Consider the following 14,515-nt stretch of genomic DNA (forward strand, 5'->3'; position numbering starts at 1 on the left):
TTCCTTAGGACCCCTATCCCCAATAACAGATTCTGAAAAGGAGTGCTGATTGCGAACTTGTTTTTTTTTACTGATAGGTAAGTAAATGCCACGAGGAAGCATCAAATTTACAACAGATTGTAGATGTTGGAAGAATGACAATCTTAGCAAGATACGATGATAAAAATATTGAGCTGTCAGTTTCAATTTAAATGAACATAAGAATTGCAATAACAGAACCTCAGCTCTGCTTTTCAAAAATAGTAGTACCACTCTTCCGCTCTGCTTTTAAAAAAGAGTAGTACCGCTCTCACATTTCAACATTGAAGCAAACCAAAATACATTACGGTTGAATCTGGACTAGATCTTTGCATTACTATTGTACTGAAGAAAACACTGGCAAATAGGCTCATGTGGAACGCCGATGGTGTATGCATGTCACGTCAGATCAATCCCGCATGTATGATGGCACCAAGGAATTCAATCCCAAGGTTACAGAAGGCTCAAAAGGAATGGTTTGTTAAGAACTAAGCAATGACTTGGATCTTGTTAGACCACCATAATTAATATTGCCATAGGAAAAATATTACACTTTGCATCATCATGCACGACTTGAAAAGCATGCTTTATCCATTGAATGATTCAAGATAAGATCTCAACACCCACATCATGAGGCTAAACAGCTGAGCTATGCAATGGTTACCAGTATTCAATTATTAAGCTGACCACGGGTGCCCAAGGTAACGTTACTAAATATGAAGATTCATAATTTTAGCAGCAGCAAAATCTCAATGCATCATACAACCTGCCTTTCATTTTTGTTTAACTAGGGAAGATTTGATGATATCAATGAACTCAGCCTGCAAAAAATCAATGAACATTTTAACGAGTTCCAGTCACAAACAACTTTTAGGTCTGGCCAAAGAAAATAAAAAGAACATGGATGAAATGATGATATACACAGCAAATTTAAACAATTACCTTCAAAGAGGCACCACCTACTAAAAATCCATCCACATCAGGTTGGCCTGCAAGTTCCACACAATTGCCAGCATTCACGGAACCTGTGTGTCATGAACCAACCAGAAACGAGCTGTCTAGGTTAGAGCAGTTTCTTGCTGCAAGCAAAACCCAGGATACTTAACACAGATGCAACAAATGTGAAGTAAAACCTATTGCCTGACAAGGCAAACAAGCACCTAGGCCTGCCACCTCTCAGGCTCCATAGCACTTGCTTCAGGCATGAAAGCACAGCTGCAATTGAATGAATAGTTAGCAGGATGTCACAAATAAACCCAGTCCTAGCTGATACTTGCATACCAAGTTGCACAGCTTCAGACATGGATTGAAAATAATTTTTTTGTTCTCCGACCACACATGAAACTCTAACCACCACAAAAGGGCCCCTTCTGTGAAGTGTTATCCTAACAAGGTTTTGCACTATGCACATCCTTTCACAAGATAGTTAGCTGATTGTGCCTGGTCATTTATTTGAAAATAACATAATTACCAAAAATTGGCACCTTAAGGTTTTTATTTTCCTGTCACGTCCATGATACAAGCCTCTAAGCCTAAGCAAGGTCATAGAATATGCGCTCGCCTGTTTCCAGAAAAAGTAAAACCATTAGAAACTCCACTCCTGCAGCTTTGTATCAGTTCCATGAGGTTATCTGCTTCTGAAATTGCAGGTATATGTCTCCTTCTGCTGTGAAACTTAGCTGTTGGATATCCCTCTTTCCCCATCTCTACATTCTAATGACCTAAACCACTGGGAATTTTCCCTGTAACATTTTTGGGGCAATCCCAAAAGGCAACTTTCTGACTTCACGAAGTTGTATCAATAATCTAAAAGAAACAGCCGAGGACAATTCCTGTACTGGAACTGCCATTGAATAAAATGAAGCACTTTATTTTCTGGGTCACCTGTAATTAAGATCAGTTTGAAAAGGACATTATCCCCACCCAAGATCTCACTTAAAGTGGTAACATTGTCTCTAGACCATTCCAAGGAATAGACATTCCAAAACCCAACAGATTCTGGTTAATAGCTTCATGAGTAGGTATTAAACAGTCAGGCCAGCATCCTTGGGCAACACACGTAAAATTCCTTGAGACAAAGGATTCTGTAAGTTGCAGGAGGGGTTAAATTACTAACACGGTATACTGCCAGTTAAACATAAACATGTTTCTAAATTGCAGCACGTTCGGAAACAAAATGATACCTCCATAGATAATTCGGACTGAATCTGCCACTTCAGGGCTTACATTTGCTGTAAGCCACTTCCGGAGGTCAGCATGTACCTGACAGAGCGCTAGCAAATCTAAATTTGTCCAGGACTAACATGCCTACTTTAAAGAATGGTAACAGGTTCTTGTCAAATAACACAATGAATAGCACATCAAGTAGCATGCCCACCTCTTGAGCCTGTGCAGGGCTTGCGACCTTGCCTGTGCCTATTGCCCAAACAGGTTCATAAGCGAGAACAACATCACTCCAGTCATGAATCTTTTCTGATCAACAGGACAGAGGTGCGAGTCTATTAGTTGTAATGAAGACAACGTTACATCTATTTAGTCATCAACATATCAGTTATATGATCAATAGACCAATAGGCACACTCCCCCTCTTTACCAGAAGATAAAAAAAGATTTGATATCTATATGGCTGACGGATCCACAAGCAAATTATCCTATTGATCAGACCAAAAAACGCGCAACTGGTAGAAGTGGACACTTTCCATTGCCTGCCCCAGAAATGCGAAAGAGCACATGAAAGGCCTTCTTTTGGAACACAAAGTAGAATAGTTTCAAACCTGCAATAGCTTTTGTTTGTTCAGAAACAACGGTAAAGGTTTCTCCAGCCTCTCGTTGCTCAAGAGTCTCTCCAATGCAAGCAATCACTTTCAATCCTTGACTTAGTGCATAGGCAACCTTGTCAGCCACAAACTGCATCACAAACAAAAACAAAAGCGGTAAGAGAAATTTGCATTCCACATGAGTATGCACCTGAACCAATGGCAATCGTTATTTCTTCTCTTGATTCCTAATTACCAGGTTGTATAGAACACAACAAGAGTCGTTTGCAATATGTATTCAGCAGCATGTCGAGTGCAAACAATCTTGCAAGCATTAGATAGAGTGCAGTAAAGAGATCAATCATATGCCTTGAATGGTAGCTGCCAAATGGACAATGGGATCGCAAAGGACAGCCTGTGTAGCACTTCGTGAGCATCTCATAGGAGAGAAGTGAATCGTGATGCATCAATGTATACATGATCGAGGCTAAGAGGCATGGATATCATGTTTTAACCCTGTCAGCCTGAGGAGCTATGTCGTGGAAAATGGAAATCAAACCCTTCTCAAGTTAGATGTGATGACGGGGAAGGTTAGTTCTAAAGATAGCTTCAGAAACAAAGTCAATTGTAACACATGGCAAATGGAGTCACAAATATACTGCTTATGTGGTGCACATTAGACCACTAAAATATCATTGTGGGACAAGAACTCTTCCATCTCCATGGTCAATAGCACACTAGACCACTAAAAGATAGCGGCTCATGGGACAAGAACCGTTCCATCTCATATGAGTGCTGTATGGTGGCTTTGTGTACTGGATTGCAGTAGGTGATTACAAATCCCTCGTGAACCATTTCTGCCTTCAATTAGCATAGTAGGGCAATGTTTCATACAGCAACAGTAGTGGAACCACAAGCTCTCACCCACAATGGAGCGATAGTGAAATACAGGTTCCAATAGTTATTTTCTTTGAAGTATGCAATGTATCTCACCTCGTTTGACTCTTTCAGCAGTGCTCTTCTTTCTGAATGTCCAAGTATAACCCAGGGAATATCCAGATTCACTAGCATTTCAGCACTGCATGAAAACAGTCGAAATGCTTGGGAGGTTTTTAAAGCAAGCCTTTGGGCACAAACTCAACTAGCTCATATCTTCAACATGACTCTGGTTATTGCAGATACACAAGAGTTTCTTTACTGTGAAACACAAGTGCAGTACCTGATCTCCCCTGTAAATGCACCACCTTTTCTAACCCAAGCATTCTGAGCAGCAACAGCAAAATCAGGGCGCAACAAGCTTTTCACTTGTGCCAAAAAGACAAACGGAGGACTGATCACCACCTCTGTCACATGGAAAAACCACCAGTAAAAGTTACAGCCTCTCCAAAATTTGAATTACCAACAGAATTCAATTATGCTTTGCTTCTTGAAGTTTATTAGACCCAAAACACCTTTAAAAGGGCGAAAATGAACACAGACACGCCAGCCTACACACACAGAGATTGTTGATAGTTTTTAATTTTCAGAGGTCCTGCCATCCTGCCGATTACTATTTGCCCTATATATTAACTGTGAGAAGTGCAGCAGAAATGTACGGAAGAGTCAGAACCACAGACACACACAAAACAAGAAAGGAGAGAGATGAGAGAAACTGCAAGTGATCTCAGGCCAAAACCCCCCAGAAAACTAGGGAAAACCTCTACAGAAATAGACAGTCAAGGGGCTCACAAGACGGCTCCACAAGGCTGTGTTCCACAAGGCACCAAACTGAGATGGAAAATGAGGAAGGTGGGGGGGGGGGGGAGGACATATATAGCCCCAGTCCCCCCTAGTCAGCCAGCCTGCCGACCATGCTAGCTGGGCCAACCCACCTGAAGGGCTGCCCACAGCCCTATAAAAGGGGCTCACCCCCCAGCCTATGGAGGGATGCAACCAACCAAGGTGGCCAACCTTGACCCTCTGCTCCACAGCCCACAAATAGGTCCCATAAGAGGCGCCTAAGGGCTGACCCGTGGCAGCACAACAGGGCAGACCTGCCCACACAGCTCCACACCCCTCCTGGGAACCTCCATGGCCAACGTGGCAAAGCATGAACCAGCAAGAGGCAGTGGAAAGCCACAGAGTCCTACTCTCACGGGGGCAGGCAGACTCACGACACCACGACACAGGCCCTACCCTAGCGTCACACTGGGCAGGAACACCGACAAGCAAGGCCCTCTCTCTCTAGGTGACATCAGGAGATGTTGACCTCTAACATAACTTCCCTCCAAATATTTTGCACGCATGAATATGAACACACTATTTCTCCTTCCTCTACCTTCCCATTCATCACCAATGTGTACTCTTTGCATTCATAGAGAATGCATATCTCCACTTGCTCGCGTGTGCATAAAGCCATCAACACTTGATTTGGACCTTTTGAAATGTGCTCTTATATGCCTACTGCTGACTTATGCTGATAGCTTGAGTTTTACATTTGTACAGCAATCTACTGTGAGTATTTCTTGAATGTTGTCCTCTCAAATGCCGATGTTGGGGTAAAGGCACATTGCCAACCCTTCATTAAAAGATAGGACACCTATGACTGTCTTAAGACAGTCATAGGGTAAACCTAATCCTAATAAAACATAAGTGAGTTTGTGGTGTGGCTCATTATTCTTCACACCCACACTAGAGTGTCACTCTCTCTCACTCTCACTCTCTAACTCTTCTTCCTCTTTCTCTCCCCCCTTCAACTGGTATCAGAGCCTACCTAGCTTTCCCCTTGCCTACCCAGCCTCCTCTCCCTAGCCTACCCTTTCCGTACGGCCGTACGTCGTCCGTACAACCGTACGGACGGACCTCGACGGATCTGCGCAGGGCAGCGAACGGGACGGCGGCGCATTCCGCCTGCAAGGCGACAGCACGGGCGCTGGCTAGAGTGTATCGCGGGCACAGGCTGCAGGGTCAAGGCGCGGGCTCCAGGGCGACAGCGCGGGCTCCAGGGCGTCGTCGGGTTGCAGCTGTACAGCAGCTGCTGTACGCAGCATTGCGACGCTGCATCAGGCAGCTGCATAGCTGCTCGGCGCAGCTACTCACACGGCAGCCATACGGACTGCCGTACAACTGTGTACGGGCGTCTCCTTCACTCACCTGCAGGACTCGTTTGTCTTTTGCTGCAAAGACTCGATTTTTTTTTTGGGGGGAAGTGTGCCTGCTGCAGGGACAGAAGTACAGCAGGTACTCTGCAGGGACAAAAGTACAGCAGGTACTTTGCAGGTACTGAAAAGTACAGCAGACACATTTTTTTTGTTGGAAGAGGAATAGTGCTGAAGCACTCTGTTTTGTGCATGTACGCGCAGTACATGAAGCATTCCTGATGCATTCCTGAAGCATTTCAACTGTATACTGTGCATTTGTTGAGGTACAGCAGGTACTCTCGTGTCACTCACGCTTGAGGTGACTTGTGCCACAGTGGTGGTGTTTGCGCAGTTACTTGTCATTCAGGAAGGTCAGATGCTTGTTTTGCAGAAGCTTCTATGCATTTACTGAGTGCAATTCTCAGTTTTGGGTGACCATTTCAAAGGGCTTTTGCCTGGATGTGTTTGCAGAGTACATGCCTTGAGGCAGTGTGTAGCCAGGGAGCACACATTTGCTTTGTTTCCGCAGTGCATTTGGTGACATTTGTTGCAGGTCACATTCTTTGTACGCACTTTGAAAATCTCAGTTGAGCCACGCTTGGTCAGGGCGCATCGAGTTTACTCGGTCCCTAACTGCCCATCGTTGACAATGCTCAAAAGATTTTCTTCTTGGTGTTTGTACTTTGTGATTTGTGTTGTTACTGAGTACACAGGGGCAGTCTATGCATTGCACATTGTCAGGTACAAGTGTCAGAGAGATTTCATATTGCATGCTACCTCAGTGTTGAGGTGTTCTCCACTTGATTCAGGTGTCAGATCAAGGGGCTTTTGCCCAGACTTTGTTTGATAGCACTTGGGTTACCGACAGAGATCTTCAAATGCATTTTCTCCCCTTGGTATAAGGGTGATTGCTTGGGATTTATCCCATTTACTGTTGCAGGTTTTGTGACAGGCTGAAGGGTCATTTACTGTTTTTGGGGTGTTTGTCAAGTGGTTTCTGCAATTTAACTCAGTGCAATACCTCATCTGAGGTGGGAAAAGTGATCAGTACAGTCAGTACAGCAGTGTTTACAGCAGTGTTGGTGGTTTTGTCAGATGATTATGCACTGTTAAGCACTTGTTGAGCAGCAGCAGCAGTCTGAAATTACTGTTTTTATGCCTCTTTGAGCTCAGAACAGTTTGTCAGAAGGTACAGTATTTGCAGGGTCATTTACTGTTTTGCTGCAGATTTTACTGACAGTAAAAACAGCACCATTGAAAGTGCTTCTGGCTCTTGAATAGAGCAGGTTTTTTCTGAGAAATCAGAATTTTTATTCAGTCTTTTTACTTCCAGGGAGTCAGGTACTTTCCTCATCTGATATGGCATCAGGGGGAGGTGATTCTTCAATTCTGAACATAAAGAAACTGGAAGGAGCACACAACTATGCATTATGGGCAGAACAGTGCTTGAATGTACTTCTGTTAAAGAAGATTGCTAAGCCCATAAGGGTGAAGGGTGTCAAGCCATCTGATATGGCAGCTGATGACTGGGAAGAGCTTGATTTGTCCGCAAGGGCAGCTATCATGCTCACTATTTCAGACACTCTTGTGTTCAATGTACAGGCTGAAAAGACCTCTTATGGTCTATGGCAAAGACTAGAAGAATTGTATGCCCAAAAGAGCTCAGCCAGTAAGGTTTATTGGCTGAAGAAGCTGGTCGATCTTCGCATGAAGGAAGGTACAGCTATGACCTCACACTTGAGTGAGTTCAATCCTATCTTTACACAGCTGATTGCACAGGGGTTGAACCTTGATGAGGAGTTCAAGGCTACTTTCTTGCTGTGTACCCTCCCCAAGAGTTGGGACACTTTCAAGACCACCCTGTCAAACTCGAATGCCACTCTTATTTATGCTGATGTAGAGAGCTCTCTCCTTATGGAGGAGATGAGCAGGAAGAATAATGCGGGCAGCAAGTCTTCAAATGCTTTGCAGGTACAGGACAGAGGCAGGACTCAGCAGAAGGGGAGATCTGCTAGTAAGTCCAAATCCCGCAGTCAGTCCCGTGGCAAAAAGGACATTGAATGCTTTTATTGTGGCAAGAAGGGACATGTGAAGTCGAAGTGCTTCACGTTCATACGGGATCGGAAAGCCAAGAAGGCTGAAACAAAGGATGCAGGAAATGCAAGCAAAGGCAAAGGCAAGGCCAAGGCAGATGACTTGGATGCAGTGAATGTTGCAGCAGAGGACAGTGACAGTGACATACATGATGTTTTATGCTCTTCTGCTGTAATAGCACATGCTTTGGTTATTGATGGCCATGACATGCACACCTGGCTCTTGGACTCAGGTGCTTCTTTTCATGTTACTCCTCATAGGGAGTGGTTTACTTCCTACACAGGTACTTATGGAGTTGTTCATCTTGGGAACAACTATGCATGTCAGATTGCAGGGATTGGCAGTATACAGATAGTATTCCCTGATGGACGCATATTTATGCTTGATGGTGTCCGCCATGTGCTGCAAATCAAGAAAAATCTGATTAGCACTAGCTTATTGGATGACAGTGGTTACCACACCACATTTGGGGATTCCAAATGGGTGAATACTGATGGCCAGGCTGTAGTGGCTGAGGGTTTTAAGAGTGATACCTTGTACCCTCTTTATGTTTCCAGTGTGGGTAATCATGTTGTTGCCATAACCGAGCTGCCAAAGGTTTCATTGTGGCATAGCCGGTTGGGACACATGTCTGTTAAAGAAATGCAAGAACTGTCACGTTTGGGTTATCTGCCGTCTCTTTCTTTTTCAGATTTGCCTACTTGTGATCATTGCATATTTGGCAAGCATTCTGTGACTCCTCATAAGAGGAGAACTCCCTTGAATAGAGCACCACTTGATCTAGTGCACACTGATTTGTGTGAAATGCCACAGTTATCACTAGGGGGTGCAAAATATTTTATTACTTTCATTGATGATGCCACACGTAAGGTGTGGGTCTATTTCTTGAAGCATAAGGGAGATGCCTTAAATGCTTTCAAGAAGTTTGTCGCTCAGGTTGAGAATCGGACAGGTCGTAGGCTGAAATGCCTCAGATCCGATAATGGGGGTGAGTATGTGTCACATGCTTTTGTGCAGTTTTGCCAAGCTAAGGGCATCAAACAGGAACTCACAGCCCCTCATAATGCATCTCAAAATGGTGCAAGTGAGCAGATGAATCGAACTATACAGGAGAAGGTTCGATGTATGTTGTCTTATGCTGCATTACCCCATGGCTTTTGGGCAGAAGCCGTGCAAACAGCAGTTCACATTATTAACAGGTCGCCAAACAAGGCTTTGGAGTTGAAAGTGCCAGAGGAGGTGTGGTCTGGCGAGCCACCCTCATATAAGCACTTACGTGTATTTGGCTGCGAGTGCTTCGCTCATGTACGCAAAGAACTACGCACCAAACTGGATCCAAAGTCTATCAGATGCATCTTTATGGGTTATGGTGACGAAGGTGAAATGGGGTACAGGTTATGGGATCCCGTTAAACGGAAGATTATACGCAGCAATGATGTCATCTTTAAAGAAGATAGTGTACACAAGGAACCCGTGCAACCTGTGGAATACAGGAGGGTTATTTATGATGATGTTGGACAGCAAAGAATGCCCATTTATATGCAGCAGCAGGCTGCTGCAGATCACCCTGTTCAAGAGGGTATACAGGCTGAAAATCAGCCAGATAATTTTGCCAATGATGCACCACTGGATGTGCCAACAGATGGGGCTGTAGAACAGCCAGATATGGTGGTACAGCCACCCGTCATGCATGAAGAACAGGCTGGACAGCAGCCTAATCCGGAACATTTTGTTAGGAGGAGCACCCGTGCACAACGGCCTCCTGCCAGGTTTGTTCCAGGAGCCAATAATGTGGCTGATTTTATCATGCTGACAGATTGTGGTGAGCCTTCCAACTTCAAGGAAGCTATGGGAAGAACAGAGAAAAAGAAGTGGGAGAAAGCCATGCAGTCAGAAATGGACTCCCTACTTCAGAATGATACATGGGACTTGGTGCAGTTACCTGCAGGCAGAAAGGTTTTGCCATGCAAGTGGGTTTACAAAGTCAAAGTGGATTCAAATGCTTTACCTCGGTATAAGGCCAGATTGGTTGCCAAGGGATTTAAGCAGGAAAAGGGCATTGACTTTGATGAGATTTTTTCCTTTGTAGTCAAGATGACTACTTTGAGAGCAGTGTTAGCTCTTGTTGCTCATGACGACATGGATTTATGTCAGATGGATGTGAAAACAACTTTTCTTCACGGAGATCTTCATGATGAGATCTATATGAGTCAGCCAGAGGGATATGCTGTTAAAGGGAAAGAACAGCTTGTGTGTAAGCTCAAAAGGAGCTTGTATGGACTCAAGCAGGCGCCAAGGGAATGGTACAAGAAGTTTGATGCCTTCATGCAGTCCCAAGGGTATCATCGGTGTGAGACCGATCATTGCTTGTACACCAAACGGGCAAAGGATGGTAGTTTGATGCTACTCATTCTATATGTGGATGACATGCTTATTGCCAGTAAATCTCAGCATGAGATTAGTGCTTTAAAGAAACAACTGCATAAGTCTTTTGACATGAAAGACTTGGGTGATGCAAATCATATTCTTGGCATGCGTATTACTCGTGACAGGTCCAAGGGACTTTTGTTTCTGTCACAGAAAGAGTATATTGACAAAGTGGGAAGTCTATTAGTACCCCGTTGCCTCCACATTTAAAACTCAGCAGTAAGGACAGCCCCAAATCAGATGATGATAAGGCTGAAATGGCCAAGGTTCCGTATGCATCTGCAGTTGGATCTTTGATGTATGCCATGGTTGCCACTCGTCCGGATATTGCTTTTGCGGTGGGAGTCATCAGCAGGTATATGGCAAATCCAGGCAAGTGGCATTGGGAAGCAGTGAAAGGTGTCTTGAGGTATCTCAAAGGTACCAAAGACTTGTGCATATGCTATGGTAGGCAGGATGCATTGGTGCATGGTTTTACAGATTCAGACTATGCAGGGAATGCAGATAACCGGAAGTCTACTACCGGTTATATTTTCACATTTGCAGGAGGTGCTATATCATGGGTGTCTCGGTTGCAGAAATGCGTTGCACTGTCAACCACAGAAGCTGAATATGTTGCAGCCACTGAGGCTTGCAAGGAAGCAATATGGCTTACTCGGCTGGTGGGAGATTTGGGCATTACAGGAGATATGCCAGTTTTGCATTGTGATAGTCAGAGTGCTATCATGTTGGCAAAGAATCCGGTCTTTCATCAGAAGACCAAGCACATAGAAGTGAAATATCATTTCATCAGGGAGGAAGACAAGCGACTTGAGCTTGTGAAAGTGCATACTGATGATAATCCTGCAGATTTGCTCACTAAGAGCTTGCCTACAGAGCGGTTTGCACATTGCCGCCACATCATGGGATTAGGATGAGACCATTCTTACTTTATGGTCTTGTATACAGTAATTGCTGTAATGTTTATTCTTTTCTCCCCTTTAGGCACATTGGCCTTTAGGTGGGAGGTTGTTGGGGTAAAGGCACATTGCCAACCCTTCATTAAAAGATAGGACACCTATGACTGTCTTAAGACAGTCATAGGGTAAACCTAATCCTAATAAAACATAAGTGAGTTTGTGGTGTGGCTCATTATTCTTCACACCCACACTAGAGTGTCACTCTCTCTCACTCTCACTCTCTTGCTCTTCTTCCTCTTTCTCTCCCCCCTTCAGCCGACAAATCACAGCTCCACCGTGAGCCATCTACATACACATTCCCATCAATGAGTGAATCGTGAGCCAAATTTCATGTTCTGCTAGTCCAGCCTTCGTTGTGGCCTTCCATCCATCACATGCATTGCTTCAAATATTAACTCTCAGCATTTTCTACCACATTTGAAACCTTGATATCATTCCACAGGTCCGTCATCATGTTCATGCATGCTCTGAAGAAACAAATCATTCATACACTTCCACATACAAGTTTCTGTGATTGGAACCACAACACCCAGCTAGGTTGGCACAATATACACCCGGCACAGGAAGGCATGCAACTAAGGAAGGCTGTCATGAAGCAACAAAAGACCACAGGACTGCCACATGGATAGCTACAGACACAGCAGCCATACAGGCTGAAGACTGGGCAGCCTGCCATGTCAGCAGGAAGACAGCATGGACTACCACAGGCAGTAACATCAGTACAGTAGGTAAGGACATTGCGGCAGCCCTGCGGCATATCCAGTCACCTACCGACATTGGCCACCTCTACAGCTTACAGGCCAGGGCAATTCAGCATTAGTGCCAACAGCAGACTGCCCTACTTTGCCCCCTCAGCTTGCATCCAGAAGTGGGGACATCTTCGGAAGGATAAGCCTGTAGAAGGGCACACATAATCCCATCTCTTCAGCATCAGCAAGCAGCAGCTCAAGCATTGATCCCTACCTTAGTAGCTTGTATAGTCGCAGCAGGAGAGAAGTTGCCACCTCAGCAACCTAAGGTCAGGGCAGTTCAGCATTAATAACATCAGGAGACCATCCTTCAAGTCAGCCAGTTTGGCTTGACAGACTGCATGCAGAAGTGGGCTTATCTTAGGAGGGATCAGCCTGTTAAAGGGCACCATAACCCCATCACTTTAGCATAAACAGGCAGCAGCTCAAGCATCAGCAAAAAACCCCACCTTAGTAACTTATAGAGTAGCAGCGGGAGAAGAGGAACAGCAGCCTGCCTCTTTCGTGGCCATCTCAAAGGAAGGCCCAGTCCCCAAATACAATTGAGAAGGAGGAGTCTACTTATCATTGTCAGCTTGGCTCCATAAGACAGAGATACTCTCTATGGAGATGACAAGTACCACCCCCAGCTTGTGCACTCTTTACGACTCACAGGCACAGGAGCACTTGTTTCTCAATTTCAGCAAGGCAGTGCACTTCCCCCACTCAGTCCCTCAGCAAGTGCAGTGAGACTCAGAAGCAGTGTTGATAGAAGTGTGGATTAAACATAACCAAAAGATAGAAAAGAAGAACAACATCACTTTCCTCCTCGCAGATGTCTGCTTTATTACAGCCCTCCAACAATTGTGGAATGCCTTTTCTCTTCAGGTTCGTTTACATTCAGCTACAACTTACTGAATTCACACCTTCCTTGCTCGATTTTGGATGAAACCCTCTTAATCAATTACATAAGCATAGCTCTTCTTCTTGTTTGTCAATAAGAAGAAACTCATATGTGCTGGATCATACTTTGTGCATGCCTTCATCTTCATACAGGCCTGTTCAACAATGCATGAGATTCAAATCAATCACTATACTGTAGAGAAAGATCGATATACTAAGTCCTTCTCTGTGAATTCGGCTATTTTCTTCCATCTGACAGTTTTTCTGGCCCGCCTCATTTGAGCCATCCCTGAATTGTGTTAAATTGCTAATCTCAGAAGTGATTGGTATCGCAAAAATGATTGTACCAATCAATGGCATCGTAAATTCTTTAAGGGATCTAAGCACATGGCCTTTGAGAAAGAAAATTCAGATCTTGTATACATTAAACTTAAAACTGGCTGATGCACATTGATGCTTAAACATATATTCTATATGCATACAGCATAGAAGGGAGATAATTGTGAAGTGGATCTACATAAATAGCAACATCTGCTTCAAACTCTTGTCCATTCCTTCTAATAATCTGTTAGGATGATTATGTATTAGCTTCCGCCTTGTCCATAAACTCTTCGTGAAGTATTTTGTTAGGATGATTATGTATTAGCTTCCACCTTGTGTCTAAGGGATCCAGTAACTTGAAAACAAATCCGCTTTTATGCTTTCAAGAAGACCCTCTGGTTTGGTTGTCAGGTTTTTAAAACACAGACATTTTTGCACCTTTTGAAGGTGATTGCCTTGTGCATTGGGGGTCAAAAATAGATTGCCTCAAAGATGCTAAGACTTAATGGATACCTAGACGTCTGAGAGGAATTGTTCTATGAAGGTTAACCATCGAGCTTTGTGGGCACATATACAATTGAAGTAAAGTAATAAAGGAGACGATGAATTTGGATGGGGTCCCAATTGGGATTGTGATTTCTACAAATTTGAATTATAATGAGAAGGATCTTAAATTTCAAGAGTTGCGAGGAACAAATGAAGTCGACTAGGAATTCCGGTTGGAGCATATTCTCTTCATAGAACATCTGCTACTATGTTTTGAGATCTTGACCAAAATTTAAGGTAAAGTCTTGCATAGCAAATACCCACCTGAGAAGCTGGCCAAACAGTGACTCTTCAACATAGTTACCAGGGAACGGCGTTCCGTCTTCCTGGAATGTGGGAACGCCGTTCCCAAGTGGAGCGCCTATCGGGAATGCCCAGGAACACTAGGGAACGTTCCCAGTTTTGGGAACGCGACCGGAACGGCCAGGGAACGTCCAAGGAATGGCTGGAACGTCTAGGGTTTGGCGTTCCCAGTTTAGGGTTGCACAAGAACATATATAGCCGCCGACGGGGGGTTTTCCCACTCTCTACCCTCCCTCCCACTCCCTTCTACTCCCTCTCCTTCCACTCAGTCCCCTCCCTCCCACTCCCTTCTACTCTCTCCTTCCACTCAGCCCCCTCTCCTTCAACTCCCTTCACCTCAG

General features: G+C 44.4%; 1 protein-coding gene across 1 annotated transcript in view; it reads right to left on the minus strand.

The window, feature by feature from the left end:
- Positions 1-328: 328 nt before the first annotated feature.
- Positions 329-14,515, minus strand: part of TPI (triosephosphate isomerase) — a 28,211-nt gene continuing 14,024 nt past the window's right edge. The window contains exons 3-9 of the mRNA XM_087383541.1: positions 3,994-4,117; positions 3,768-3,852; positions 2,793-2,925; positions 2,396-2,490; positions 2,202-2,280; positions 961-1,043; positions 329-839 (exon numbers count right to left, since the gene is read on the minus strand). Of these exons, the coding sequence (XP_087239667.1) occupies positions 792-839; positions 961-1,043; positions 2,202-2,280; positions 2,396-2,490; positions 2,793-2,925; positions 3,768-3,852; positions 3,994-4,117 (647 nt within the window). The 3' untranslated portion in view covers positions 329-791. The remainder of the gene's footprint in view (positions 840-960; positions 1,044-2,201; positions 2,281-2,395; positions 2,491-2,792; positions 2,926-3,767; positions 3,853-3,993; positions 4,118-14,515) is intronic.

The sequence above is a fragment of the Dipteris shenzhenensis genome, chromosome 13 (assembly GCF_047967505.1).
Source record: "Dipteris shenzhenensis isolate YYH24624 ecotype China chromosome 13, Dip_SZ_1.0, whole genome shotgun sequence".
NCBI lineage: Eukaryota > Viridiplantae > Streptophyta > Polypodiopsida > Gleicheniales > Dipteridaceae > Dipteris > Dipteris shenzhenensis.